The sequence below is a fragment of the Eptesicus fuscus genome, chromosome 21, assembly GCF_027574615.1.
Source record: "Eptesicus fuscus isolate TK198812 chromosome 21, DD_ASM_mEF_20220401, whole genome shotgun sequence".
Taxonomy (NCBI): domain Eukaryota; kingdom Metazoa; phylum Chordata; class Mammalia; order Chiroptera; family Vespertilionidae; genus Eptesicus; species Eptesicus fuscus.
This window is the reverse complement of record NC_072493.1, coordinates 43,153,559-43,181,470: the sequence shown is the minus strand read 5'-3', so window position 1 is coordinate 43,181,470 and position 27,912 is coordinate 43,153,559. Positions and strand designations below refer to the sequence as shown.

The 27,912-nt window shown below is 53.0% G+C and overlaps 1 protein-coding gene across 8 annotated transcripts; it reads right to left on the bottom strand.

Moving 5' to 3' along the window:
• On the bottom strand, positions 1-27,835 carry KASH5 (KASH domain containing 5). 8 transcript variants are annotated; one of them, XM_028129562.2, is made up of 20 exons: positions 27,574-27,835; positions 23,923-24,060; positions 20,857-20,961; positions 20,172-20,358; positions 19,644-19,708; positions 18,562-18,628; positions 18,144-18,305; positions 17,518-17,635; positions 17,177-17,227; positions 11,329-11,406; positions 11,030-11,086; positions 10,435-10,494; positions 9,676-9,740; positions 9,430-9,553; positions 9,025-9,162; positions 4,755-4,813; positions 3,066-3,111; positions 1,771-1,835; positions 1,568-1,693; positions 1-1,466 (listed from the first exon to the last, which is right to left on the bottom strand). In XM_028129562.2, exons 1-20 carry the CDS (start codon positions 27,593-27,595, stop codon positions 1,325-1,327), a joined length of 1,875 nt encoding a protein of 624 aa, XP_027985363.2. In that variant the 5' UTR covers positions 27,596-27,835; the 3' UTR covers positions 1-1,324. The 8 variants fall into 8 exon arrangements, with proteins under 8 accessions (XP_027985363.2, XP_054566484.1, XP_054566486.1 ...); XM_054710509.1 differs by having other exon boundaries at positions 1,568-1,690; XM_054710511.1 differs by having other exon boundaries at positions 9,025-9,147.
• Positions 27,836-27,912: the final 77 nt, after the last annotated feature.

Sequence of the window (27,912 nt, the reverse complement as noted above, 5' to 3'; positions counted from 1 at the left end):
GGAGAGAAAAACATTAGTACTGAGAGAGCATCATTGACTGGCTGCCTCCTGCACGCCCCACTGGGGATCGAGCCCTCAACCCTGGCACGTGCCCAGACCAGGAATTGAACTGTGACCTCCTGGTTCATAGGGTGACACTCAACCACTGAGCCATGCTGGCTGCGCTCTCAGTTTTAATCCCAGCAGCACGGTGCTGCCTATGGCTCTCACACGGAGGATCTTTCCCACGCCCTGGTCTTCACACACATTTACTTCCTCTGCCTGCGGCATCCGCCTCAGCCCCTGCTCACTGTCACCAACGTCACCCACCTTTCAGGACTAAACCGGTGTCATGGATCTGGGAAGAAACCTCTATCCTCCAGGCTGAGTTGGGTGCCTTTTGGGGGTGGGATTCTGTCCCACCCTTGCCCAAAACTCTCCCATGGAAGCCTCTGTGGTGCTGAAACTGGTCTATATCTTGACCTGGGTCGGGTTTTAGTTTCAATGTTTACATATGCAGAAATTCATCCAGCTGATACTTAAGATTTGTCCATTTATCTGTATGTCAGTTACACCTCAATTAAGACATAAATAACCAAAAACAAGCAACAAAACCTCCCAAACCTCCCATCATCCTTGGGGAAAATGAACGCTCCTCGGCCTGACACTGGAGGGCCTGTGTCTCTACAGCTTTATCCTTTAAGGTCTAGCTGGGGCAACTGTGTCTGTGGAGTGAACAAATGGCGCCCTGGTCCACTTCCTGCTGGCCCTCTGCACCGGCGGACAGACATCTGCGGTGTGCCCGGCCCACATCTCCTTCTCCCTCTTTCTGCCAGGAGAGGCGCTTGGTCTCCTTGCAGCTACGGGTGATGATGCCAAACAGTGTGGCCAACAAGATGTAAACACAGGTCTGCTGCTGGCTCTGGGAAGGCTCCTGCTTTTCTTTATAAAAAAGAAGAGCCACTTCGCCTTCTCTCCGCAGAGATGATGGATGAAGCCACAATGTCCGCCATCCCCCGAGCATGAGGGAAGGGCCAGGAGGATCACAGGCTCAGTGCACTAGCAGCTGTGGGCCTCGTGCTGTTCTCCAGGCTTGTTTTGGAGGAAACTAAACCCCTAGCACTTACTCCATTATTGGGCGTGTGTCGCTCTTATCAAGAAATGTAGTAAAAAGCATCACAAAACCAAGAGCTTCACATAAAGACCCCATTTCGGGGTGTGGATCCTGGAGTCCTGAACTGCATCTGGGGTCTTGATAACAGTAGCACAACAATAGGAACAACAGTAGAAAGAGTCGGAGAAATTCACTGAACTAGACATTGCTCTGAGGGGCGGGGAGCAGGGCTCACACTGGCGGGGGGCCGAGGTAGCAGAGCTGGAGGTGGGGCCAGGTGGGGGGCGGGGGCTGGCCCAGCAGCAGGACGGAGAGCAGCAGCAGCAGCAGGAGGCCCAGGACTGGTGCGGGAATCAGCAGATGCCGCGCGACCCTGGTGGGGTGGCAGGACGGTGCTTAGGGCAGGGCCCAGGGGAGCCTATGCGCCCCGCTGACGGACCACCATCTTCCTTTTGGTGATACCCTGGGGCTCACCTGAGCTGCTGGGGTTGGGGGTGCAGGGGGCACAGGCAGAAGTGGCTCCAGACTGGCCTCCTAACCGGAACCAGCTTCCTCTCCACAGGCACCAGCGCGTGCTGTAGGTCTGGCTGGGAGGGGCTGCTGGAGAGAGAGGAGGGCAGGGCAATCACACTGCACCTTGGCCCCAAGTTCCCTCCCAGTCCTGTGGGTCCTAGTACCTCTCAGGAGGGCTTCTTGGAATGTCTCCAGGGTGAGGGTCTCCCAGAAGGATGGAGAGATCAGCCTGGAAGGACAAAGGAGATGACAAACTTGGAACGGGGGGTCCTGGGCAGAAGTGACCTCATGGAAGGGGGTGGAACACTGAATGAATGGCTCAGTGTGAGCTTCCCCAAAACACACTGCCGGGTTGGGGTCCAAGCTCTGCCAGCTTCTGGCCATGTGTCCTTTGGCACATCATCCCACCTCTCCACGCCCCACTTTCCCCACCTGCTGGACAGGGATGGCAGTGCCCACCTCACAGGCCTAAAGTGGAGACTGAGTGAATTCAGGTTAAAAAGAAAATGGGCGTGGGGCTCAGAACAGTGCCTGGCACACAGTGAGTGCTCGATACCTGTGTGAGCTACTCAATTTGATTATTTCCACTTCCACTGGATTCTGAAGTATCCAATGGCAATAAAAAGACAGTAATAAATAACAAATAACAGAACACCAGTGCCAGCTACCACCTTCACCACTGCCACCTACTGTGTGCCTGCTCTGTGTCAGGCCTGGAGCCAGGCCCTTTCTGACATGATCCTTAACCCTCACCCCACCGAGAGCCGGGTGAGGATCCTCAGCACGCCAGCTCGAGGAAACGGAGGTGGGACCAGGCTCCCACAGAGGGTGTGGCAGGAGGGAGGTGGGCTTTGCCTTCAGGCTGCTCAGAGAGACCATGTGGGATGGTTGGACCCTGCAGGGTCCAGGTGCCTGGAACAGAGCCTGGCACACACTTGGGCTCTCACACCCTCAGCCGAGGACTGCAGGCTCCTCACTCACGTCACATTTCCTGCCCTCCCCTCTTTCCTTGTCTGAGAATGGGGATTGTCACCTGCTGCTTTGAAAAGCAAAGGACCTGGTGTGTGTGGTGCTGGGCAGGGGGGTGCTGAGGCCGGCTGCGGAGGGCCCTGCCCTTTCCTGTGTGTGGGCGCATGTGCGTGTGCATTTTCGCAATCCGGGGGTGTAGCCAGGTCTGTGAGGCCGGTGATGTGGCGGCTGCAGCCTTGTGTGTGCTTGGGAGGGGGGGTCCCCTGGGAACATTCTGGCCGCCCACTAGCCTGTAGGCCACCACCCACAGCACCATCCGCTCTCATTAGCTACAGCAAGGGCCTTGTTATCTCTTGGCCAAATGATTTTTCTGTCTGCTCAGGGGAAGTGGGGGTGCAGGCGGGAGCTGGAGAGGAGCTGTGATGACATCAGCCCCCTCCAAGGGCCCGGAGTGGATGGGGACTGGGGAGGGGTGCTGGGGACTGCCTACCGTGACGTGGATCTCTGTTTCCTCCTCTTCCTCTCTTCTGGGCAACCTGGGGCAACAACAATGTCACTGCAAGCTTCTTCCCTCTGCCTGGCTCCCATGTGCCCGTGAGGGGCTCAGGGGAACCTTTAAAGTTGGGGCCTTAAGGGCGATGGGCCTGGATCTGTGTCCTCAAAAAGGGTACGAGGGTCTCTTCATCTCACTGGCTTTCTCAGGGGCTACTTTTCTAGGTGATGCCCCAGCGAGGAGCCGAGGCTTCCAGCTCTCACTCCCCAAGCACCAGAGGCTCAGACCAGGGCCTGAGAAGACCCTGCCCCGACTTCCTACCCGCTGGGTCGCACCATTTTCACTGAGCCTCAGTCTTACTGGTGCTTTTTTCATGACTTGAAGTCCAGAATCCAACCATGTAAGGCCCACTCCCATCCTAGACCATTTCTCTCAGGGGGTATGAGCCCCAGTCTCTGCCCCACCGAGGCTCACAGGTGCCTGAGTCCCTGCAATGCCTCTTTAGAGACTCGGGTCTCAAGCTGCCCAGCCTGGATATCCCCTGGAGACCCAGATGTCCACATTCCTAGCCATCACCTTCACTGGGAACAAGGGATTTGGCCCTCCAGTTTCAGACCCAACACCCTCAGGATACAGCTGTTTCCTCAACCAGCACCCCAAAAGGCATCCAGCCCCTCTCAAGGTTCAGGCCCTTAACCCTAGCCACTTCCAGGGCCACTGCATTTCACTACCTCCCTCACTCCCATCGTCCCGATCTGTGCATCACTCTACCCCTGCCCCCCAGTTCAGATGTCCAGCCCCTGCCCCTGCTGCTGATCCCCTCCCCTTCTCCCTTCCATGTCCTGGTGACTGAGGGGAGGTCACATCTCTGGAGCCCCCATCCCTCCCAACCTCAGCTTTCCCAGACAGTCCAATTAGAGCCCATGGCAGGCAGCCTCATTAGTTGCTGCAGCCAGGAGCTGAAAGAGGGGTGGGGGAGAGGGTGGCACCACAGGAAACCACAGGCCCCAAGGACAGGGCCCCAAGGAGGGTTCCTGCAGACATCTAGTGCCTTCTCTCTCCTCAAAGGCCTGCACACAAGCCTCATAACAATCACAGGTCCACGGCATCTGCCAACTGCACCGACCATCCTCTATCACAAAAGGACTGAGCTGGGATTTGAACCCCAGGTGTCTGACTCCAGAGTCCTCATGATTTCCCGACTGCCTGGGTGCTCCCCAGGGGCCCAATCTGGGTCTCATTTATCCCAGGTTCCCTTTAGGCCTTGGAGAGGTATGTTCAGTGAGAGTGACCTGGTGACTGAGCTGTCCCATCTTCCTGACAATTACCTTCTTTTATTAAGAGTCTCCTATACGAATACCACTCTTGCAAGACCCCATTCGGTATCGCCTCCCCAGGAAGTCCTCCCTCTCTCCCAGGTGGGATCAGGTGCTGGATGTCCTCCTGGGACCTGTGGGCCAGGGCTATTTCCCCTCGGCCGGGAGGCACTGAGGGCAGGGCTGGATCTGACTCATGCTGGTCCACAGGCCTGGGGTCGCCTCAGCATGTGTGAGTGAGTGAGTGAATGAATGAATGAATAAGTGATGAGGCTCCAGCAGGGCTTTTAAAGTTCTCATATTCCCTCTGCCTGAGAATCAGGTGCCACCTGGAGGCAGAGGATGGGTTTGGGAGGAGCAGGCTTCTTACCACATTGACCGCTCCTTCCTTCCTTCATGCTGGTACGCTGGCTCTCCCTGGAAGTTCATCTGTGGGGGAAGAAAAAAGGTTAGATCTCTGGGCTACAACATCTCAAGAATTCTCCATCTTCTTAAAAAACTTGCCTTCCTCTTGGGCCCCCTCCTTGGGGACAGCTCTATCCCCCTCACCGATCCCCCCTGGAGCAGAAACCAGAAACTGGAGCATTGTTCTAGACCACATCAAACCCCTTTCTTCTTCAGGACCCAGGAGTCCAGGTCCCCCAAACTTCTCACCTGGGCCCAAAAGGGGCTCAGTGGTCTCCTTTCAAACCCCATTCTCCTCCCAGGGTCCCAGTCTTGGATCATTTCTTCTCCCTCAGAGCCAAGGTTCCTCCCTGTTTTCTCCAGAGACATCTCAATCAACTTGACACTGTTTTCTAAATGCATCCCTGAGCCAGGCCGGTGTGGCTCAGTGGTTGAGTGTTGGCCTATAGACCAGGAAGTCACAGTTTGATTCCCAGTCAGAGCACATGCCTGGGTTGGGGCTGAATCCCCAATAGGGGGCCTGCAGGAGGCAGCCAATCAATGATTCTTTCTCATCAATGATGTTCCTATCTCTCTCTCTCTCTCTCTCTCTCTCTCTCTCTCTCTCTCTCTCTCTTTCTCTGAAATCAATAAAAATATATATTTAAAAATTATTTTAGCCCTAGCTGGTTTTGCCCAGTGGATAGAGCATTGGCCTGCCGACTGAAGGGCCCCAGGTTCAATTCCAGTCGAGGGCACATACCTGGGTTGTGGGCTCGATCCCCAGTAGGGGGCATGTAAGAGACAGCCAATCAATGATTCTCTCTCATCATTGATGTTTCTCTCTCTCTCTCCCTCTCCTTTCCTCTCTGAATTCAATAAAAATATTTTTTTTCAATAAAAATATTTTTAAAAAATTATTTTAAAAAAATGCATCCCTGAGCTCCAGTTTCATATACCCACTGCCCCTGGGCAGCCCGTCCCTCCCTCCAAGTCCCTCACCTCAGAACATCACAAGGTAAGTTCAGCACTTCCCCTCCCATTATCTTGAACCCCAGCCTATCCATCTTCTCTGCCCCAATTCTCTCTGTCCAACCCTTTTTCTCCATCCAAAGGCCCTGGCCGGGTTCAGGCTTCATCCTACTCCCTGGAGCATTGCCTCAGCCTCCTCCCTGGCCTCACGCCTCAGTCCCCATGTGGCTGGCCCCAGAGCAATCTTTCTACAACCAGAGCCGCCCTGCCCTGCTCCTCTCTGCTCACAGGCCTCCTGTGGCTTGATGGAGAAAAGTACAATCTTGTAGCTTGATTGCCAGGGAATTCCTTTCATGATCCGGTCCAGCCTCATCTTTCACTAGTCACCCACCCGCCCTCTACTCCCCCAGCACATTATGTGGTTTAATGCTTCCACATACACTGCTCCCACTGCCTGGAGGGCCGTTCCTTCCTCATACCACTAACTTCTCTTTTTTCCTTCAAAATAAACTCAAATGTCAATTTCCCTGTGGTCTCTTCCAATCTCCCACCTGACACAGGTACCCCCTTCTCTGGGTGCCCACAGGGCTCACCCACCACCTCCAACACCCATCATCCTGCATTGGGATGGCCCATTTGTGTTCTCGCCACCAGGCCTCGAGTGCTAGGTCTTGAGTGACTCGGTTCTGTCCCCCCAGGACCAAGTGCAGGCAGCACCCTGAGGTCTGGGTCAGTCCTCCCCTGGATGGGGTGTCTGAGAGCTCATGGCAGAAGCTCATTTCCTGGGAGGGATTCAGCTCTGCCCTCCACAAGCTGTGTGACAGTGGGCATGTGGTTTCTCTGTGAGCCTCAGTTTCCCATGAGTAGAAGGATGAGGAATGAGGAAGCCTACCTCACAGAGCATCTGGGAGAGGTAAATAAGAAATCAAAGGAGGGCATCATGTTAAAGAGAAACACAGAAGCTTCTCTCAACCCAGGAAAAAAGTGAGCAGAGAAGTGAGTTTCTCTTTAAGGATGGTGAGTAGCTTTGAAGTGGTATAGATTTCAAGACAATACAGAGTTGTATACAGAGCTGTTAGCAATATTTTCTTTAAAAAATTTCTTCTGGCCTGGCCAGTGTGGCTCAGTTGGTTGAACATCATCCTATCGCATGCACCAAGAGTTATCTCCCGGTCAGAACACATGCCTGGGTTTCGGGCTTCATTCCCAGGAGGGGGTGTACAGGAGGTGGCTGATCAATGTTTCTATCTCTCTCTAAAATATCAATAAAAACATATTTTTAAAAAAATTCTGCTCTAGCTGGCTTGGCTCAGTGGATAGAACCTGTGGACCAAAGGGTCCCGGGTTCGATTCCGGTCAAGGGCACGTACCTTGGTTGTAGGCTCCTCCCCGGCCCAGGCCCTGTGCAGGAATTGTGCAGGAGGCAACCAATTGATGTGTTTCTCTCACATTAATGTTTCTCCCTGTCTTTCCCTCTCTCTTCCACTCTCCTTAAAAAATCAATGGAAAAATATCCTCTGTTGAGGATTAACAACAACAACAACAAAAAATATATATTTTTCTGGTTGCCCTGGCCGGGTAGCTCAGTTGCTTAGAGTGTTGTCCTGATACACCAAGGTTCAATCCCTGGTCAGGGCATATATAAGAAGCAGCAACCAATGAATGCATAAGTAAGTGGAACAACAAATCGATGTTTCTCTCTCTAAAACAAACAAACAAACAAACAAACAAACAAACTTCTTCTGGCACTGATAGATTAAAATCTCACTTCTTAGTGTGGACATTAAAGATGAGTTGTGTCGCCCTAGCCAGTTTGGCCCAGTGGACAGAGCACTGGCCTGCGGACTGAATGGTCCCAGGTTCGATTCCGGTTAGGGACATGTGTCGCAATTGCAGGCTCAAGCTCTGGCCCTGGGCGGGGTGTGTGCAGGAGGCAGCTGGTCGATGTATCCCTCTCACATTGATGTTTCTCTCTCTGTCCCTTCCCCTCCCTTCTACTCTCTCTAAAAATCAATGGAAAAATATCCTTGGGTGAGGATTAAAAAAAAAAAGATGAGTTGCCTCAGTTATTTAAAATTATGTAATATTATTGTTCAGGTTATTACAAAATTCATAAAACAATCGCTACTTTTTTTATTTGTTAATCCTCACCTGAGGATATTTTTTTCCATTGATTTTTAGAGAGAGTGGAAGGGAGGGAGGGAGAGGGACAGAGAGAGAGAGAAAGAAACATCCACGTGAGGGAGACACATCCACTGGTTGCCTCCTGTAGGCACCCCTAATGGGGCTGGGAATAAAGCCCGAAGGTATGCGCCCTTGATGGGGAATTGAACTCAGGACCCTCTGATCTGTGGGCCAACATTCTAACCACTGAACAACACCAGCCCGGGCAACAATGACTATTGCTGAGTTCAAGATTTCATAGTGGGTTTGCTAAGGTAAATGCTTAATGTATCTTTACAGTGTCAGGAAGAACCGTTCACTTCCCACTGTAGTACCGTTCTATTTTTTTTTTTTTAGGATTTAGTAACTTAATTAAAAATTTTTTTCAATTACAGTTTACTTTCAATATTATTTTGTATTGGTTTCAGGTGTACAGCATAGTGGTTAGACACTCATATACTTTACAGAATTCCCCCCCTATATTTCCAATACCCACCTGGCCCCAAACACAGTTATTACAACATTAGTGACTATATTCCTTATGCTGTACTTTATATCCCCTTGACTGTTTTGTAAATGTATGTAGTACCATTTTTTTAATTTAAAAAAATTTTAAAGTTTTTTGTTTTAATCCTTACCTGAGGATATGTTTTTTATTGATTTGAGAGAGAGGAAGGGAGAGGGAGAGAGGCAGAGGAGGGAGAGAGAGGAAACATTGATGTGAGAAACACTGATTGGTTGCCGCTCATATGCACCCGCAACCTGGGTATGTACCCTGATCGGGAATTGAACCCGAGACCCTTCAGTGTATCGGATGACGTTCCTAACAACTGAGCCACACCGGCCAGGGTATAGTACCATTTTAAATAAGGTGATTTCTGACAGTGTTTCCTAAACAACAACAATCACAATCACAAAGGAATTTGTGTTTGCTGTCTTCATTTTTGCCTGCACACTAGCAGGCCAGTCCCTAGGGGGCAGGAATGGTGTCCGGTCTGGCTTGGGTTCCGTGTCCCTCACTGAACAACTGCCTATTGAATGGGAACAGAACAGGTACATGGATCCCAGGCCCTTTCCCCAGTTCTGGACTCCACTGGTCTCATGGCCCCTCTGGTGCTCACCTGTCCCTCAGCTGGGGCTTCAGGCAGAAACTCGGCTTCCTCATCGCTCTCACTGGTGCCCTCCTCCCACTGCCACACCCCGCACAGAGGGCTGGAGAGATGGGTGGCTGCCTCTTCTTGTTTCTGGGGAAGTTGTTTCTGAGGTCAGGGAGGGCCAGGTAAAGGCACAATGCAGGTCAGAGATGGGGATGGAGATGGGCTGAGGTGTGGGCTGGGAGGTGGAAGGAGCTTATGAGGTTGGGCTGGGGAGGGTGGAAGTAGGACCCAGGAAGAGTTTGGTGCCAGGACCAAGAATTGGAGAAGGAGAGGTTAGGACAGATGGTCCTCACAGGTTAGAGTGAGTCAGGGCTGGGTCAGAGTTTCAGCTCAAGGTGGGTTGGGGTGTTCCCAGGGTGCCAGACCCACCTGCTGAATGGCCTGGATCTCCACGCCCAGTGATGGGGGCAGCAGCTTGGTCCAGTCCACTCTTCTCGCCTCAGCCCCTTTGGGTAGCCTGGCCACACAGTCAGGAGGGGGACGGCCTCCGTGCCTGCCCACCACCTGTCCGTCGGCCTATGCTGGGGTTGCCACCCTGCCCCACCGTGGGCTGGAGGCTGAGGTCCCTGCCCTTGGGTTCTCCTCCTGCCTCTTCCACCCTCATGTTCCACTCACTCATCTGGCCCCTTATGGATCTGACTCAGCTGCTCCTCCAGGTGAGAGATTTCCAACCTCAGTTCCTGCAAAGGAGGGAGTGAGGGACACCTGGTTTTCCATTCTTCCCCACCCCCACCCTTAGGCCCCTCTTCCAAGGTCAATTCTACTCCCCTGACCTCTTTGGGTTCCTCAAGACACATATTGCCAAGGGACACAGGGAAGAAAGCAGTGACAAACTTAGGAGGCTAAGGAGAGACAGAGAGCAGCAGGAACCCAGAAGGTAACCTGTCAGCCAGGAAAACCAAGCAGAGGAAGGCGGAGACTGAGACACGTGGAACAATACAGCACGGACGGAAACAGATTCGAAGAGAGGCAAGAGACACAGGAGGTGTACGAGTCTCATAAAGACCAGGGACAGAGACAGGAGTCGCCCTGAGAGACAGACTAGATCCAGAGAGGGGCTGAGACAAGGACCTAAACATGCCAGGCAGATACAAAGAGAGATGAGGGGAGATGTGGTGAGAAGTCACCCACAGAGAATAAAAGTGAACGGAAAACAGAGATGCACAAAGGGAGAGAAATGAAAGACAGAGAAAAAGCGAAAAGGCAGAGAGCAGGAAAGAGAGAGGGACATACATCAGACAGTGGAGATGGAAGTGAGAGACTTGAGACAGAGTGAGAAACAGAGAGGCAGTAAATCTCAGAGATGGCAAGAGAAGTGGGGAGAGCCAGGCCAAGTAGGGGGCCGCCAAGGAAGGGCGAGGGAGCTTGCGTTACCTGGGTTGTTGTTCTGTACTCTTCCAAGGTCTTGGCCAGACTCTCTGCGTGGCACGTGCGCTGGGAAAGCCCAAAGCCAATGAGACTGGGCCCAACCTCATAGACACTGAAGCTAGGAGTGGAGGTGTGCAAGTTTGGGGGGAGGGCAGGGTGAGCTTGGGAGAAGGGCTAGAGCCCGAGGGATAGCTCTGGGTTTGGAAAACAATAGAAAAATTTAGATTTAAATGTAAAAGCCTTATGCAGATGTAGGATATAGATTTGGGGGGCTCATGGGGAGATCCTTAGGGCTGGGGGAGGGTGTAGGAGAACTGAAGGAGAGTAACAGAGAGAACCTAGGCCCTGGGCAGGCAAGAATGGATGCACGTGGACCACAGAACCCCTGGGACATCTGGGAATCTGAGAGGCATTTCCCAGCTCAGCTGCAGATCCACAAGGCGTGATCCTGCAGGGCTGTGCTTGTGACCTCAGTGGAACCCTGTGACCTCTCTGGGTCGTGTGCTTATCCCAGGATTAGAGCCAGGCAGGTCTCCCTTTCCTGACTCAAGGCAGGAGATGGGCAGGTGCACATGGAAGCAAATGTCACCCAGCCCCTTACCTCAGAGAGGTCGGTGTCTCGCTGGCAAATGAGGCGTTCACACTCATAGAGCTGCCGCTGCCAAGGAAGGAGTCTGTCCATCTGTCCTGCCCACTCCCAAAACCCTCTCCTCAACCTCCCTCCAGGGCTCTGGACATTAGCTACATGGACAGGGATTTCAGCCAAGTTGCCTGGTAGCCCTGGGAACCTAACGGCTTGATGGAAGTTCCCAGCCGTCACCAGGCCTCAGTGGCTGAGACTGGAGATGGCAAATATGGCCCTGGGGATGGTGGGAAGTTGTCACCAGGGAGGGGCAGCACCTTCAAAGCATCCTTCTCCATGGCCAGCTCCTCAGTCCTCCTCTTCACTCCATCCCGCTCAGCCAGTAGCTTTCCATTCTGGAAGGAGGAATGGCTGGTTATGTTCCCGTCAGCAAATGGCGATGCTAATACCCACAGTAGACATTTGCTGACACGTGATGTGCATCAGGCTTCATGCTAAGCACTTTATATGTTTTAGCCCATGAAACCCCTCCAACCATCATATGGAATTTCAGCTTTGATTTCTCTGTGCATCAGTCCATCCCCCATCCATAAAAATGAAGATAAGATAGAGCCTACTTCATGGGGCTGCTGTGAGGACTAAATAAGATACTTGGTAACATTTACTGAGCACCTTGCAGTAAATGAGTAAAAAAACTCATTTCTTATCCCCTATGTTAAAGATAAAAGCAACTCAGCTCTGGCTGGGTAGCTTAATTGGTTAGAGTGTCATCCCCATATGCTGAGGTTGTGGGTTCCATCCCTGGTCAGGGCACATACAAGAAGCAACCAATGAAATGAATGCATAAGTAAGCGGAACAACAAACTGATGTTTCTCTCTCTCTAAAAATCAATTAAAAAGAAAAAGAAAAAAAAAAGCAACTCGGACGACACATAAAGGTTGAGTGACTTCCCCAGGTCTAAAGATGGTAATTAATGCAAATACATGTTACCAGCACAAAGCATTTAGAACAGTGCCCGACATATATATATCAAGTGTTTGGTAAGTGTTATCTTCAACATAGTTTTATGAGGAATCTAAATTGAACAATATAAGTGAACTAACAAAACAGAAACAGATTTATAGATACAGAGAAGACTGATGGTTGCCAAAAGGGAAGGGGGTTTAGGGAATTGGGTGAAAAAGGTGAAGGGATTAGGTACAGATCTGTAGTTACAAAATAGTTATGGGGTTGTAAGTTACAGCATAGGAAATATAGTCAACTATATTGTGATAATTATAAACAGTGCCAAGTGGGTACTGGAAATATCAGGGGACCACTTTTTAAAGTATATGATTGTCTAACCACTATGCATACACCTGAAATTAATTCAAAACAATATTGAACATAAACTGTAATTGAAAAAATTTTTACAAATATTTTTTAAACTTCGGATTAGGAATTTCTAACACATACAAAAGTAAAAATGAAAGTGTAATGAAACCCTTTACCAATCACCCAGCTTCAATAATTATATACAATTTCCCAGTTTGTTCCTTCTCTATCATGCAGGTTGTTTGTTTTGTTTGGAGTTTAACCAGATTATTTTAAAGCAAATCCCAGGCATCATATTATTTCACGTTTAACTACTCCTGCATTTTAATCTCCTACTTAAGGAACCTACCTTTAGCAAAACCATAATACCTACCATTATCACCCTTAACAAAATTAGTAATCCCTTAGTACCATCTCACACCCAAGTTGTGCTTTTTTTTTTTCTCAAATGTTTCACATTTATTTTGTTTGAATGAGGATCCACAGGCTTTTGGTTGAAATGTCTCAATTCTTTTTATCTGAGTGATCTCCCACTTTCCAATCCTGGCATTTTTGGGGTCTTTCTTTTGTGGAAGAAACCAGGTTATTTGTCTTACAGAAATTGTGCACTTGGTTTATTGTGTTCTCCTTCTCCACGGTGACATGCACCATGTCCCTGCATCTGATTTCCTATAATCTGGTGGGTAGGTCCAGGGCCTGGTCCAGACTTTGTTCAACTTTTTGGCAGGCAGATTCCATGGGTGTTGTAATGCCTGTCACGTGCCATTCAGGAAGAATGTAATGTCTGGCTGTCCTAAGATAGTTTTAACTGCCATCACCCCCAATTTTATTTTATTTTAATTTTTATTTTTTAAATATATTTTTTATTGATTTTTTACAGAGAGGAAGGGAGAAGGATAGAGAGTTAGAGACATCGATGAGAGAGAAACATCAGATCAGCTGCCTCCTGCACACTCCCTATTGGGGATGTGCCCGCAACCAAGGTACATGCCCTTGACTGGAATCGAACCTGAGACCCTTGAGTCCACAGGCCGACGCTCTAGCCACTGAGCCAAACCGGTTAGGGCCATCATCCCCAATTTTAGAGAGGAAGTTGAGGATCAGAGAGGTTAAAAAACTTGGCCAAGGTCACATGGTAAGTGGACTCAAACTCAAATCTGACTCCAAATCCTGTGCTTATAACCCGACTCTCCTCTGAGCCAGATGAAGCCTTGCGTGACAATGGGGAACCAGCTGCATCTCTTGTCCCAAGTTCATTACTAGAGGTGGAGACCAGCGCAGAAGCTGATGATAACGTGTGAGGTGGACTCTGGTGAGGACTAGGGCCTGGGCCTGCTGGGAGCCCTGATGAGGAGCTTCCTGAGGAGGCAGTGCTGGGGCAGAATCCTCAAGGGTGAGGAGAACTATGGGGGAGGGGAGGGGAGACAAGCAGGCCAGGAGAGGGCAGTGGGCAGGGCTAGCTATGAAATAGCACTGAGAATAAAATGCCCCAAATTCTATTCTAGAGTTTCTGGGCACCAAAAACCTAGCAAGTTGCACTGAGTTTTGATGAGGCATCATGGGGAAAACATTTCTGGGCATGGAGGCAGTTGATTTCCCTTGCCACATGCCTCATCCTGGTGCCCCTGAGGATACCAGGGCCAGTTCCTCCTCCTCTCCAGCCGGGCTTCCCTGCAAGTCCTCCATCAGCTGCCCTCCCTCCCTCTCAGTCCCAGCTAGCCTGGATGCCAGGTGAAGGGCGGAGGAAGGACGGGCCAGGAATGCTGTGTCAACATCTGTTCACCTGGTTGGGATTTGCAGGCGGGATCCTGGGCTACTCGGCAGGGAACCTGGTTACTCAGCCGCTCCTGCCTTCTTCTGCAGTAACCTGAGCCCTGCTCCATAGGTTCTCCTAGGGCAGTGGTCGGCAAACTCATTAGTCCACAGAGCCAAATATCAACAGTACAACGATTGAAATTTCTTTTGAGAGCCAAATTTTTTATACTTAAACTTCTTCTAACGCCACTTCTTCAAAATAGACTCGCCCAGGCCATGGTATTTTGTGGAAGAGCCACACTCAAGGGGCCAAAGAGCCGCATGTGGCTCACGAGCCGCAGTTTGCCGACCACGGTCCTAGGGAAAGCTGAGTGTCCCTTACTCCAGCATTATTCTACTGTAACTTGAGAACTCGATCTATAGATGCTCTGTAGGCAGCAGCCAGTGGGGAGAAAGGTGGAGGGGAGGGATCCAAGAATAGCTCCAGTTATCGAGCGCCTAGGATGTCCCAGGTGCAGCTCAAGGCACTTGACCTGGCAACAGGCCTTCTGGGCTGGGAAGAGCAGACTGCTGGCTGCCATTCACCCTGCTTATTCCTTTTGCTTCCATTGGGGTCCTCTCTCCATGTGGGCAGGTGGGTCCCCAGCCTTAGCCCTGGAGGTGAATCAAGATGGAAATCTTGGCAGATTCAGGAGTTGGGGCAAAGTTAGCTAACCCAGCAGCCATTCTCCCCCTCCAGAGGCTGAAGATATTCTCTCGGCCTCCCGGGCAGCTGGTGGTGGTGGGGTTACTCCTGGAAAAGCGTTCCCTTCTGATGAAAAGAGAGAGCCATGAGAGGGGCATTGGCTGAGCCCCCTTCCCCCTCCTTGCCCTGCTTTGGATGAGAACATGAAGTTGGGAGCTGTTACAGCCCCGTGATCACAAGGCCACAGACAGAAAAACAAGCCAAAGAACAGCCAAAGCAACCCAGACACCTTCCAAACTGCTTGTTAATCAGGATTCCCGACTCATCAGGGGCTGTTATACCAGGGAGTGGCTTGGCTATTATCACTTGCCACTTTGGTCAAAGAGATACAAGAGGGAGGTTCTGCCAGAGGCTTTAGGGAAAGCCCCTGGTTCTTAAAAAGAGAAGTTCTAGAAGAAACAGTTACATCCTATCTGTATTGCATGCCTCACACTGTGGAGGCTTCAAGGGAGGGAATTTTCATGGAAGAGCCAGAAAACAATAGTAGAAACATTTTTAGATTTAAATGTAACAGCCATATGTAGACATCGGACAAAGATTTGGGGGGAAGGGGTCAGGCAGAGTAGGGCTGGGGGAGGGGTGCAGGAGAGTTGAAGAGAGCAACAGAGAGAAAAGAGGCCCTGAGACATCCCAAGCTCAGTGTTAGCTGTGAGGGGGGCAAGAATGGATGTACTTGCCCTACCCGGTTTGGCTCAGTGGATAGAGCGTTGGCCTGAGGGCTGAAGGGTCCCCAGTTTGATTCCAGTCAAGGGCACATGCCCGGGTTGCGGGCTCCATCCCCAGTGTGGGGTGTGCAGGAGGAAGCCAATCAATGATTCTCATCACTGATGTTTCTATCTCTCTCTCTCTCTCTCTCTCTCCCTTCCTCTCGGAAATCAATAAAAATATATTAAAAAGAAAGGAATGGATGCACTTGAACGACAGAACCCCTGGGACACGTGGGAATCTGAGAGAGGCGTTTCCCAGCTCAGTCGCAGAAGCAACAAGGCATGTGAATAATGGAACAGAAACAGCTGTGTGAGTTGTTGAGGTGGAGGGGGACCAGGGAAGCCCCAATGGCCACAGAGTCACAGGAAAACAGCTACACCTTCGCTGTGCCCCTAGATGGGTACAGAAGTGGCTGAGCGAGAGCCCCATGGCCTTTATGGGGGCCACCACCGGCAGACGCAGCAAGGACTGTATGTCCAGAGATGAGAAGGCAATGCCAGCCTCCCAGTGGATGCCAGCATGCAGTGGTGACTAAGGCCAAGGACCAGATGGGACTATGAACATCAATCCTGTCCAGCAGAGAGAACAGATGTTGAGTGAGGACCGCTGCCTCCTGGAGCACAAAGGTTCTGCCTGAGTCTCCAGCAACTTAGATGCCACCTTGTGGGGGGACAGTGACGAGATTCATCATCAAGGGATGAGTCTCAGTTTCCACCTAAAAGGATTAGGTAGACTCAAAATGAACTCAGATGATGTTTTCTGTCTCAGATGGAATGTGGCTCGAATCAAACATGAGGTTGAACTGGGACTGTTCATATTATGTGCTGGGCCTGGGCTAAAAGCAGTCATTTAATTCCCATAATAACCCTGTTGAACAGATACCCTTCTCCTCCATTCTTAGGAAATACTGTAAAACTAAGGACCTGGCTGGGTGGCTAAGTTGGTTGGAATGTTGTCCAATACACCAAAAGGTTGCAGCTTTGATCCCCGGTTGGGCGTGTGTGGGAGGCAACTGATTGATGTTTCTCTCTCCCTCTCCCACCCCCTTCCTCTCTCTCACAAATCAATAAAAACATATCCTCAAGTGAGGATTAAAAATATATATAAGAAAAGAAAACTAAGCTTAGGAAGGGGTAGTCACATGCCTAAAGGCTGCCTGTCATGTAAGTGGCAGAGATGTGATTTGAACTTGGCTGACTTCAAGGCCTGTGTTCTTTCCACCATAAAAAGCAATAACTAATATGTGAACAACACTAGCTAACTTTTACTGAGCACTTTCCATGCTGTGTCCAAGGCTTTACAAGCATCCCTTGTTTAAATCTTACACAACTCAATGAGGGAGATTCTATTATTTTGCCCATTTTTACAGGTGAGGACACTGAGGCACAGAGAGGGGACCCATGCTTACTAGTATGCAGGCGGCCTCAGCGGAACCCAGGCAGTCCACCATGTACCCTACACTCCGACCCACTGTGCCAGTTCTCACATGCAGTGATGCGACCTTCAGAGACATTCACATATTGGGATCCTGGGTCTCCCTCACCAGACTGAAGTGTGTTTGGTCTGCAGGCTGCTGGGGGTGTCTGAGGCACCGGGGGTAGGACTGGGAAGAGGCGGGGGTGGGCGCTGGGCCTTGGCTCACCTCCTCCTGCAGAGTCTCCATTTCAGCCACCAGATGCTGCTGTTCCTTTTCCTGAGAGGACAAAGGCTCTGTTGGGGCTTCCTTGCCCCCATATTGCCCTTCCCCCTCCCCTGGGATCCCACTCAGGCCTGGGTCACTGAGGAGCAGGGCTGGGGAGCCCTGATGGCTCCTGCTGCCCGCTGTGTCTTTAGAGGAATGGCAAAGCCTGAAGCAGGACCTGGAGGGACGGAGGAAGCCTGGGTGACTTCTGCCTCTTCCCCTCTACAGTGAGGCTCTGTTGCTCGGACTCCAAGAAAGGGGGAAGGGAGAGGACACCGCTGTGCCCCTTGCCCAGAACCTACTGTCTGCCGGGCCTGGGCCAGAAGACTGCGATTCTGTTCCTCCAGGCTCTTGGCCAGACTCTTCAGGTCCTCCAGCTCCTCGTCCACAGCCTTGGCAAACTGCAGGGCCTGCTGGGTACTGTGTGGGGGCAGGGACATGTGAGCCATGAGAGAGGAAGACAGACCACAGGAGAGATCCACTCAGAGTCAGAAGCAACAGAGAAATCCCAGAGAGAGATAGAGGGGGATGGAGACCCAGGGAGAAGGGGACAGAGACTCAGAGAGAGAAAAAAAAAGGTGTGTGTGTGGGGGAACTGAGCCTGGAGATCAGGACAGTTTCTACCTAAAAAACTAAGGGGTAGGTCCTCGAGAGGGCGAGACTAAAATAGGGGGATAGGACAGACATGAGGAAGACAGAGCACAGGGAGAGAAATAGTCTGCTAAGATGGAGAATCAGAGAGGGAAGAATAAAGAGATGCTGAGAGACAAGAACCTGGGAGACAAGAGAGAAAGATAAAAGACAGAAGAAAAGAAGAACGGGACATTTGTGGGGTCACAGACACGGAGAGAGGGAGTGGAGAGCGAGGCTGGGGCTTTGGTCAGAAGGGACACAGGGGCACAGGATGGGGGACGTGGGCCCGGCCCACCTGCGGAGCTGCTTGCGCAGGGCCAAGATCTCCTCCCCAAGGCGCGCAGACCCCTCCTCAGCGGTCTCCACGCTGCGCTGCAATTTGGCGTTCTCCCCAGCCAGCCTGCGGTTACTGAGCTCCAGGTCCTCCAGGCTGCTCAGCAAGTCAGCTGTGCCCAGCCTGGGGGCAGGAAGGGCCAGGGTCACCACCCACAGCCCCGGCCTCCTTTCCCAGGTGACGGTAGGTGGTGAGGGTGGTGGGGAGACAAGCTCTTCTGGAGAAAGAGCAGGAGGGAGACTGCCCTGCTCTCCCTGAGCTGTTAGCACAGCCCCTATCCCTCACCCGCTCCCAAAGGACCCCAAGCCCTAGCCTGGCCCTGGGCAGGCTGGAGGTCATGGGCAGGGGGAGGGTAGAGGGGGGGCCTGAGGATAGGTACAGCTCAGGTCTGGGGTCTTCGCCTCCGAAGCTCTCCAGGTTGGCTGGCTCCTCTGTGTCGGGGCCTCCTGGAGACAGACAGACAGAGGGTGGTGAGCTCCCCAGTGACTTTAGATATTGGGGTGACCCAGGACTCTGGGCTTGTTCTTTGTCTGGCTTCCACCCTCAGAGCATTTGCTCTGGGAGATCCCATCTGCTCCCAGGGCTGTAACTACACCCAACATCAGAAAAGGCTCTGGTTCATCCGTGAGCTCAGGCTGGATCTCCCAGATAGCCCTGTAATTTCCATGCCCAACACTGGCCCCAAACCTGTTCCTCCTCCCACTCCCCCGCCCCACACTCACCACCTGGATCCCTTGCTCCTTCTCACCCTCTCAGTCCACCTAGGCCCTGTCCCCCTCCTCCCCGACTCTGTGTTCCACCCTCCTCTCTATCCCTACACCCCATCCTGGCTCAGGCTCTCACCACAACCTCCTCTCCACCCTCCTCCCCTCCAGCTTCCCTCTTCTGTCCTTCCCCCTCCTAGAGCTGACCCACCCCTCCCCTGGTCACAGCCCTCCCTTGGCCCCTAAACCCAAAGGGAGGAGGTTCAAGGAATGCCAAGTAAGTTCTATTTCATTTGCTTTTCTTTGTAAGGCTGGGGGATATAACACAAACACATGTTTATGGAGCACCTCCTGTGTGTGAGGTCCTAGGGATACCATGGTAAGCAAATCAACTAACAGAACAGCAGGGCAAGTAACTAATCAGATTATCAGATTTCTGCAGGTCTGTGAGTGTGTGAGTGCTGAGAGCAAGGGACTTTAGCCTGGGGCATCCTGGCTGGGTGAGATTGTGAGGTAGGCAGGGCCTTGTGGGGCTCTGTAATAGAGCTGGTGTTAGAAGCTTTGGAATAAAACCCACAAAGCTCAACGAAGGTGGGGAGGCAGTCATGGAGGCTCCTAGAAGGCCAAACTCACAGCTCCAGGCTGGAGCAGAGGTCCCTGGGGTCCCCCTCTATCTCCTGCTCTGTTGCCAAGTGGAAAGTCCCCTCACCGTCTGACCCTCCGTCAACCTGCTTCATTCTATATAAAGCATTCTCACCAGATGGCAGCTGCTGGGAGGTCAGGGCCCCCTCGAAGGTAGTCTCCTCTTCCAGCTCTAATCCTCTATATCAAAGGGATGAGGCTTAGAGCCCCCTGCAGCCATCCTCAAACCCAGCAGGGGTTTTTGGGTGGCTGGAGGAGGGGCCAGGTTAGGTGAGAGTAAGCTCCATGGGGAGGAAGGTGGGGCCAGATGGCTAGCGCCTGGGGCCAGATGGCAAAGCTGGAGGGCAAGGACTGGGATTGGAGAAGGGATGGTGAGGGGCATCTGTTAACCCATCACCCCCGTTTTCCTCCTTCCAGCCTCTTTTATGTCTGTTTCCCAGACCCCCTTCACACCCCCTTCCCAGGCACTTTGTCCTTAGACCCTCTGCTGCTCCCCTACCCCATCCCTTTACTTTTTCTCTCCTCAGCCTCCTTCCAACCACAGGAGGTCCCTGTGCCCAAAGGGTGCTGGCTGCAGTAAGTAGGTATGAGGTTAGATCTTAGGAAGGACTTCCCAGGTGAGGGTGGAGGTACAGGGACCCACCCATCCAGCTGACAGGCAGTGATCCAGTCTCGCATGACGACCAGGAAAGTGTCCAAGTCCACGGTGGCCTGAGGGCCCTCCCCATTGGGGTCCAAGCTGCAGGCCAGTGTTTGGAGGCGTGCATCCTGGGGGCCCTGTCCTGTCACAGCCTCCAGGTAGGCTAGTACTCGGGTCACAGCCACAGAGCCTGGAGACAGAGCATGTTATGAGGGAACTGGGCAGGTGGGGGGGCGTGGGAGTTGGGGACATTAGGCCATCACTGGCTGGGCTGGTGGCACCCCTGTACCACAGCCCGGCTGGGACAACTTGGGCAAGTCCTTTCCCCTCCTCTATGTCCACTTTTCACCTGGACTTTTTCACAAGTCACCAGATCCCCCTCAGAGGGTGGACCAGAGAGAATCAGCCATGCCCCAGCCCCCAGTGGCTAGCCTCTCTCCCTCCCTCCCCCGGCAATGAAGCCCCGCCCTCTTCTCTTAACATCCCCCAAGTCTTCTTCCCCTCGCTGTCCTTGCCTGAAAGGCCTCCATGCCCTTATCCACCCATTCCTGAAGCTTCCCATAACCACCGTCCTACAAGACCCTCTTCCCTCTAAGGCTCCCCAGTTCCAAGCCCCCCATCTCTGCCCCTTATTATTTCTTCTCTCTCCCACACCCAGTGCTCCCAGGCCCCATCCTGCCCCTCCCACCTGTCCTCTGGGGGTCACAAGCTTCGAACATAGAGTTGAGTATTTGGTCCTCTAAGCTGAGCGGTGTCTCCAGGCGCCCCTCCTCCGGCTGTTCCCAGAGGTACACTGAGGAGACAGAGGGCCAGTGCACCCGTGAGGAGAGGAGTGACCTGGCTCCTGCAGGGAGAAGTTCATTCCCATCGGCCTGGAGTTTCCGCTGGTGGGGAACAGCAGGAAGCTTCAGATGGGGGCAGCAATGTGAGGGTCTTTGAGTCACCTCCTCACCCCCCCACGCTGGGGATGTGGGCCCCATCTTTCAGGCCAGGAAGTCCCCCCTGCTGTCTGATCCTTTGTGTCCAACCCACTCAGAAGCCAGATAAGAATGAGCAATCACCCTTTCCTTCTCTCTTCCCCTGCCTCCCAGGCTGTACTCAGAGGGGCTACAGGAAGGGGAGGGCAAAGAAGAGAGGATTCTGGGAGGAGCCGAGGGTGAAGGAGGGCCCAGAAGCCAGGAACAATCCGATAACATTCTGGCAGCCTGGATCGATTCTGCCTGCTGCATCTCCGGTCCCCTAGCCTGCCTGGTGGGCCCGTCTCTCTCCTCTCACCATGCCCAGCTGGCCACAGGGGAGCCCAGGGCCAGGAGCTCAGAGCCCGGCTGCACTATTGTAGGCAAGTTGCTTCTCTTTTTGGAGCTGCAGTTTCCCAACCAGTAAAATGGCAGGGAGGTGGGGTAGAGTGATCCTGCTCCCCAGGACTGGGAGGGTTAGGTGTGTGTGTGTGTGTAGAGCATGTACATGCGCGTGCGCGCGCGCACACACACACACACACACACACACAATATGCACATCCCAGGGTCTGTTTGTCCACTGCTGTATCCACAGTGTTTGCATAGTCGGCACTCAATAAATATGCCAAGATAGGGGAGGAGATCCTTTACCTCAGGAACCACTGGGACAGCCCAGCATCTTTCTGAGGGCTGGACGTGACCTTCAAGACTCCCTGAACTGCTGGGAACAGCACTGGGCTGAGCACAGGCTACAGGGTCTGGCAGACCCACCGGACAACCCAGGCAAGGGGCTCAGCCTCTCTGGGCCTCATTTCTTCGTCTGGAACATGGGGGTGGTGTTCCTTCCCTCTTAGAAAATGAACGAGATAAAATCTGGAAAAGCCCTGGCAGAGGGGCTGGCATGTCGTGGAAGCTTAGTATAGAAGGGTTTGCATGGGCCCCACTTTATAGGTGAGGAGACTGAGGCATAAAAAATTTCAACAAGAGTGCCCTTTCTCATCCCACTCCTCACAGGTTCTTTGTAATGAGCTCAAATTCAGCCCCCTCGGGTTGAGCCCATGCTCCTTGGGAAGGGGAGTAGGAACCCAGTTAGGGGAGATGCCAGGGCCCGTGCCCAGGGCTTTCCCTGCACTCGTGTTTCTTCCTCTTGCAGTGAACCCATGTAATGGAGGAGGGCCCTGAGGCTGAGCAAAGTCACTTGCCCAGGGCCACTTAGCTGGGAGAGCAACCCGGAGTCACCCCAGGACTGTCTGGTTACAGATCACGTGGGGTCCGAGGATCCGCGTGTGTCTACAGTCTCTTCCCAGGCCCCGCAGGAAGATGCCATTGTGCTTCTCTCCTGTTCTTTTTTTCATCTCCTTCCTCAGTGTCTACCTCTCTGTGTGTCTGCCCTTCCCTAGTTTTCTCTCTTGCTCTTTCTCCCCATCTTCCTTCCCATCTCTCTCCCCATTGTGTCCTGTCTCCATGTGCCTTGCCTCTATTTTCTTCTCGGTGTCTCTGTGCTTCTCTTCCATATCTCTGAGACTCTCCGTTCATTCCCGACTTCTCTCTCCTTCCTCTGCTGTCTCTCACTGTCTCTTCCCCTAGTCTTCCTCTGTCTCCACCTCCCCTGGGTGTTCCCTCCCTTTCCTCAGGAGCCTCTCAAAGCTGGCTCAGCCCTGGCCCACGGGTTCCTCAGTGGCTGCGCGCCCTCTGCTGGTGCCAGAGAAGTTTAGATGCCAGTCACTCCGTCAGTAGGCACACGGGTATCCCCACCCAGGTGTCTGCTTCCTACCTTCCCGGAAAACCTCCTGAGGCCGAGTTCAAGCCTGGGGCCCTGAGAAAACACTCAGGTTCTGCTGCTGCTGGACGCTAGGAGCCTCTAAGAAAGGGGCCCTGACTCTCCCCGAGGGTGGGAGCCTCATCCCCCATCACACTGGGCTCCCCACTTAGCCAATGAGTTTCAGAGAGGGCGAGCGAGCGTCTTGCTCTAGCAGCGGCTTTCACATGCAAGTGGTTTGCATCCAGCCAATTCAAGGACAGTAACCGAGTTCCTACTACGCGTCAGGCATCGTTCTGGCGTAGCACCACCACACGTTGTTTGTAAGCACTTGAACTGTGGCCAGCATGAACTGAGATGCTCTATTAGTATAAAGCACACACCAGACCTTGAAGACTTAGCGTGGGGGGAAAAAGTATCTCCAATGCATTTTATATTGATTATATGATACTACGATACTACGATACTATTGTGGACATATAAGGTTAAATAACATCTATTATTGCCATTCATTTGGCCTTTCTTTCTTTCTTTTGAATATGGCTACTAATAAAATTTAAAATTACATATACGCTGCTGGACAATGCTGCTCTAGGAACTGGAAATACCAGAGAGAATAACAACACAGAGCCTGCCTGGCAGAGCTCATGCTCTAGTAGGGGGACAGAGGGTAAACAGACAGACAAACTGATGTCAGTGCTATGAGGAGAGGCAGAGCAGCAAAGAGGAGTGTGACAGGACAGCTGCTTTACAGAAAGCAGAGATCTGGAAGAAGCCAGGGGTGAGCCTGCAGTCCCTGGTAAAGGGTGCTCCAGGCAGGGGGCACCGCACACGCAAAGGCTTCTGCTCTGGCCTCTAGGAGCCAAGGGGGCGAGGGGTCCAGACAGGTGGGCACAGGGCAGCTTCCCTCCTTCACACCTTGCACCAACGTGGAGCCTCAAGCCACCTCTCCCAAGACCCCGAGTCACAGTCTGGTGCCCATTCACCCACTTCTCCCTCCTCATCCTCCCGCAGGGTAAAGAGGGACCCAGCCACCTACTCTGAGTAGCGGGGCCATCCGTTGGGCTCTCTGGCAGGTCCATGGGCCACCCTCGTCGCTCCACAGCTGCTGGCGAAGCTAACAGCCTCCCTCCGTCACTGGGAGGGACTGAAAGGGGACCGGCTGCTCTGAGAGCTCCTGGAAGGACAAGCAGGGGAACGGCCTCCTCAGACCAGCCACCTGGGGGGTGGGGACCTGACCTGCCTCACCTGTGCTCCAGGCCTTTGTGGGTTCTCAGAACCTGTTTGCCCACCCCTGCCTCCATCCCAGCAGCTCCCGCTCAGACCTGTTTTATGGACTGGAGGTGTGGGTTGGGCAAAGGGGGACCTGAAGAGTGGGTGGCAGAGATCAAAGTGGGGCTAGTCAAGTCCCCAGCCCTGTCTTCCTGCCCCATGACTCTCCCCTGTCCCCTGCTCACCTTCCCTATGGCCCAGGCTTCAGCCTTGTCTTCTCCCCAGGGGCCCTCACTGCAGCCTCTCCCCTGGCCTCAGCCTCCGGTGGCCCACCCCTGTCCACACCCACAGGGCCCCCGAGCTGACCTGCCCCTCCCCTGCCCACTGCTCTCCCATGGCTCCCGAGCACCCCCTGGACAGAGCCTAGACCCTGGACTTGGCATCGAAGGCCCTCCCACTTGCTGCTCCAGCAACTCTGAGTGTTGTTCCCCAAACCAGGCTTGCTGTTCCCACCTCTGGGACACCCTCCTTGCCAGGCCTTCCAGTCCCAGCTCACATGTCCCCTCCTGACCACCTTGGGCTACCGACATCCTTGCCAGATCAGTCTGTGTTTGGCACCCCACTCGTTTGACCCCTTCTCTCCCCTGCTCTGTCCTCCCATGGCTCCTGGTGCCCTCAGGACTGAGTCCTGGCCCCTCTGGCCCGTATGGCAGAGTGGTCCCTGTAAGCCCTTGCCTTTTTGTTACTCTCCTCTCCACTGGCCCACCTCCAGGCCCCTCCCCCTCCCCACACCCACCGGCGCTCAGCATCTTCCCAGGCTCCTCCCAGCCGAGGCCACACTGCAGCACTATTCCCACCTGTGGCCCCTGCCCTGGCCCACAGCTCCTGGGGAGCCTTCTTGAGCAGCTAGGGACCCCCTCTTCTGTCCCGCCTACATTAATTATAACCAGGTTGACCACATGACCTCTCATCCCAACTCCAGGACACTTTCAAGAGTGAAAGGCGCCCGGCCAGTGTGGTTCAGTGGTTGAGTGTCGACCTATGAACCAGGAGGTCACAGTTCGATTCCCGGTCAGGGCACATGCCCGGGTTGCGGGTTCGATCCCCGGTGTGGGGCGTGCAAGAGGCAGCTGGTCAATGATTCTCTCTCACCATTGATGTTTCTATCTCTTTCTCCTTCTCCCTTCCTCTCTGAAATCAATAAAAACAGATATTTTTTAAAGTGAAAGGGGTGCTATTAATGAATAATTGCATTGGATGCCCTGGCCGGTGTGCTCAATGGTTAGAAGGGTCGCTGGTTGGATTCCTGGTCAAGGGAATCTCTTCTTCCTCCCTCCCTCCCGCTCTAAAAGGATAAAAAAATATCCTCGGGTGAGGATTAACAGCAGCAAATTACACTGAATTGGCACTCTGGGGCAAATTAATGGTCAAAGCAGGGTCCCCCAGGGCCTGCCTGTCCTCACCCCACTTCCTCCCCACACCCCGCTTTCCCTGGCCCCAGACGGTCCCACAGCCGTGCCAGCACACTTCCTGGCGGCTTTTAGAATTCCTAGAAAAAGCCGCTGAGAACCTTCTAGGGTCTGGGTGACGCTGGAGGGCCCAGCAGGGGGGCAATGGGCCTGGATCCGGTGTGGGAAAGGGGTGCGAGGGTGCTGATGGCACTGGGAGCCTCTGACAGGGCTGGGGGAGGCTCTGCTCAATCTCGGGGTCTTTGCAGGAGATCAGGCAGGATTTCTGGGAATTTTAAGGTCTGGATTTCAGGGGGTCTCTGACTGGAACTCTGGGGGGGGGTCTCTGGATTTCTGGGGTATCTGTCTGGATTTCTAACGGGGTCTTTGGATTTCTGGGGTTCTCTGACTGAATTTCTGGGGTCTCTCTGACTGAATTTCTGGGGTTTCTCTGACTGGATTCCTGGGGTATCTCTGATTGAATTTCTGGGGGTTCTCTGACTAAATTTTTGGGGTCTCTCTGACTGAATTTCTGGGGTTTCTCTGACTGGATTTCTCTGACTGGATTCCTGGGGTTTCTCTGACTGAATTTCTGGGGTCTCTCTGACTGGATTCCTGGGGTATCTCTGACTGGATTTCTGGGGTTTCTCTGACTGGATTCCTGGGGTCTCTCTGACTGGATTCCTGGGGTTTCTGACTGGATTCCTGGGGTATCTCTGACTGAATTTCTGGGGTATCTCTGACTGAATTTCTGGAGTTTCTCTGACTGGATTCCTGGGGTCTCTCTGACTGGATTCCTGGGGTCTCTCTGACTGGATTCCTGGGGTATCTCTGACTGAATTCCTGGGGTATCTCTAACTGAATTTCTGGGGTTCTCTGACTGGATTCCTGGGGTCTAAATTTCTGGGGTATCTCTGACTGAATTTCTGGGGTGTCTCTGACTGGATTCCTGGGGTGTCTCTGACTGGATTCCTGGGGTTTCTCTGACTGAATTCCTGGGGTATCTCTGACTGGATTCCTGGGGTATCTCTGACTGGATTCCTGGGGTTTCTCTGACTGAATTCCTGGGGTATCTCTGACTGGATTCCTGGGGTATCTCTGACTGGATTCCTGGGGTTTCTGACTGGATTCCTGGGGTATCTGACTGGATTCCTGGGGTCTAAATTTCTGAGGTTCTCTGACTGGATTCCTGGGGTCTCTCTGACTAGATTCCTGGGGTTTCTCTGACTGAATTTCTGAGGTATGTTTGACTGGATTTCTACAGGGTCTCTGGATTTCTCTGACTAGATTTCTGGGGTTTCTTTGACTGGGTTTCAGTGGTCTCTGGATTTTTACAGGGTCTGGATTTCTGGGGTATCTTACTGGGTTTCTGTGGGGTCTCTGACAAGATTTCTGGGGGGCATCTCTGACTGGATTTCAGAGCTCTCTTATATTTGGGAGGGGAATCTGACAGGATTTTGACAAGATTTCTGGGGTATCTGACAGCATTCGGAGGGTCTCTGGTAGGATTTGGGGAGGCAGAGGTACGGGATTTCAGGGGTCTCTGGCAGGGTCTGAAGAAGTCTGACAGAATTTCTAAAAAATTCTGACAAGATTTCAGGGTCATCTATAAGGTTTCCTGGTGGGTTCCGTTCAGTATTTCTGAGGGGATTTGGTCAGGATTTCAGGAAGGCCTTTAACAAGATATGGAAGAGGGCCTGATATTGGGGGCATTCCCCCAGGATTTGTAGGTTTTGCAAGGATTTCGAGAGAGGCTCTAACAGGGCGCACCTGGGGCCACGTCCCACTCCCGGGACACAGGCGAGGGCCACGAACGACGAACGACGAACGACGGACGACGACCAGCAGTTGCCCGCGTGGAGGTGCACGTACGCAACTCCCGCCGGCAAAGCAAAAGAGAGCGGAGGGCGGGGCGGGGCGCGCACGCGGGGCGAAACGGAGCGCGCACGCGCGGCGTCTATACCCCGCCACGCTGCGCTCCTCCCCCGACGCAGGCGCACATCAAGGGAAGGTGCACGCCTGTCGGTTACCTGCTACCGCGAGGCTGCGCATGCGTAGGGCTGCTGGGGCGCGCGCCCAGCCGAGTGGAGCGGGCGCACGCGCGCTGCGGAGTGGGTGAAGGCTGGAGGGATGATCGCCCTTAGCCTCAGGGAAGGGGCAGGGGGCGCCGTCCACTGCGCTGGGGTCTTCTCAGCGTCCCCAGGCTTCGGTGAAATAGATTCAAGCACGGGGGAGTTGGGCGGAGAGTCTCCTCGTTTATCCCCACTTATTAGCTACCAAGCCGTGGCCTTTCTGCCCTCCCTTTCCCGACAGGCTGCCCGTCGCCGTCACAATCAGGTCTCACTACTCCTGCGCCTGCGCCCTTTTGT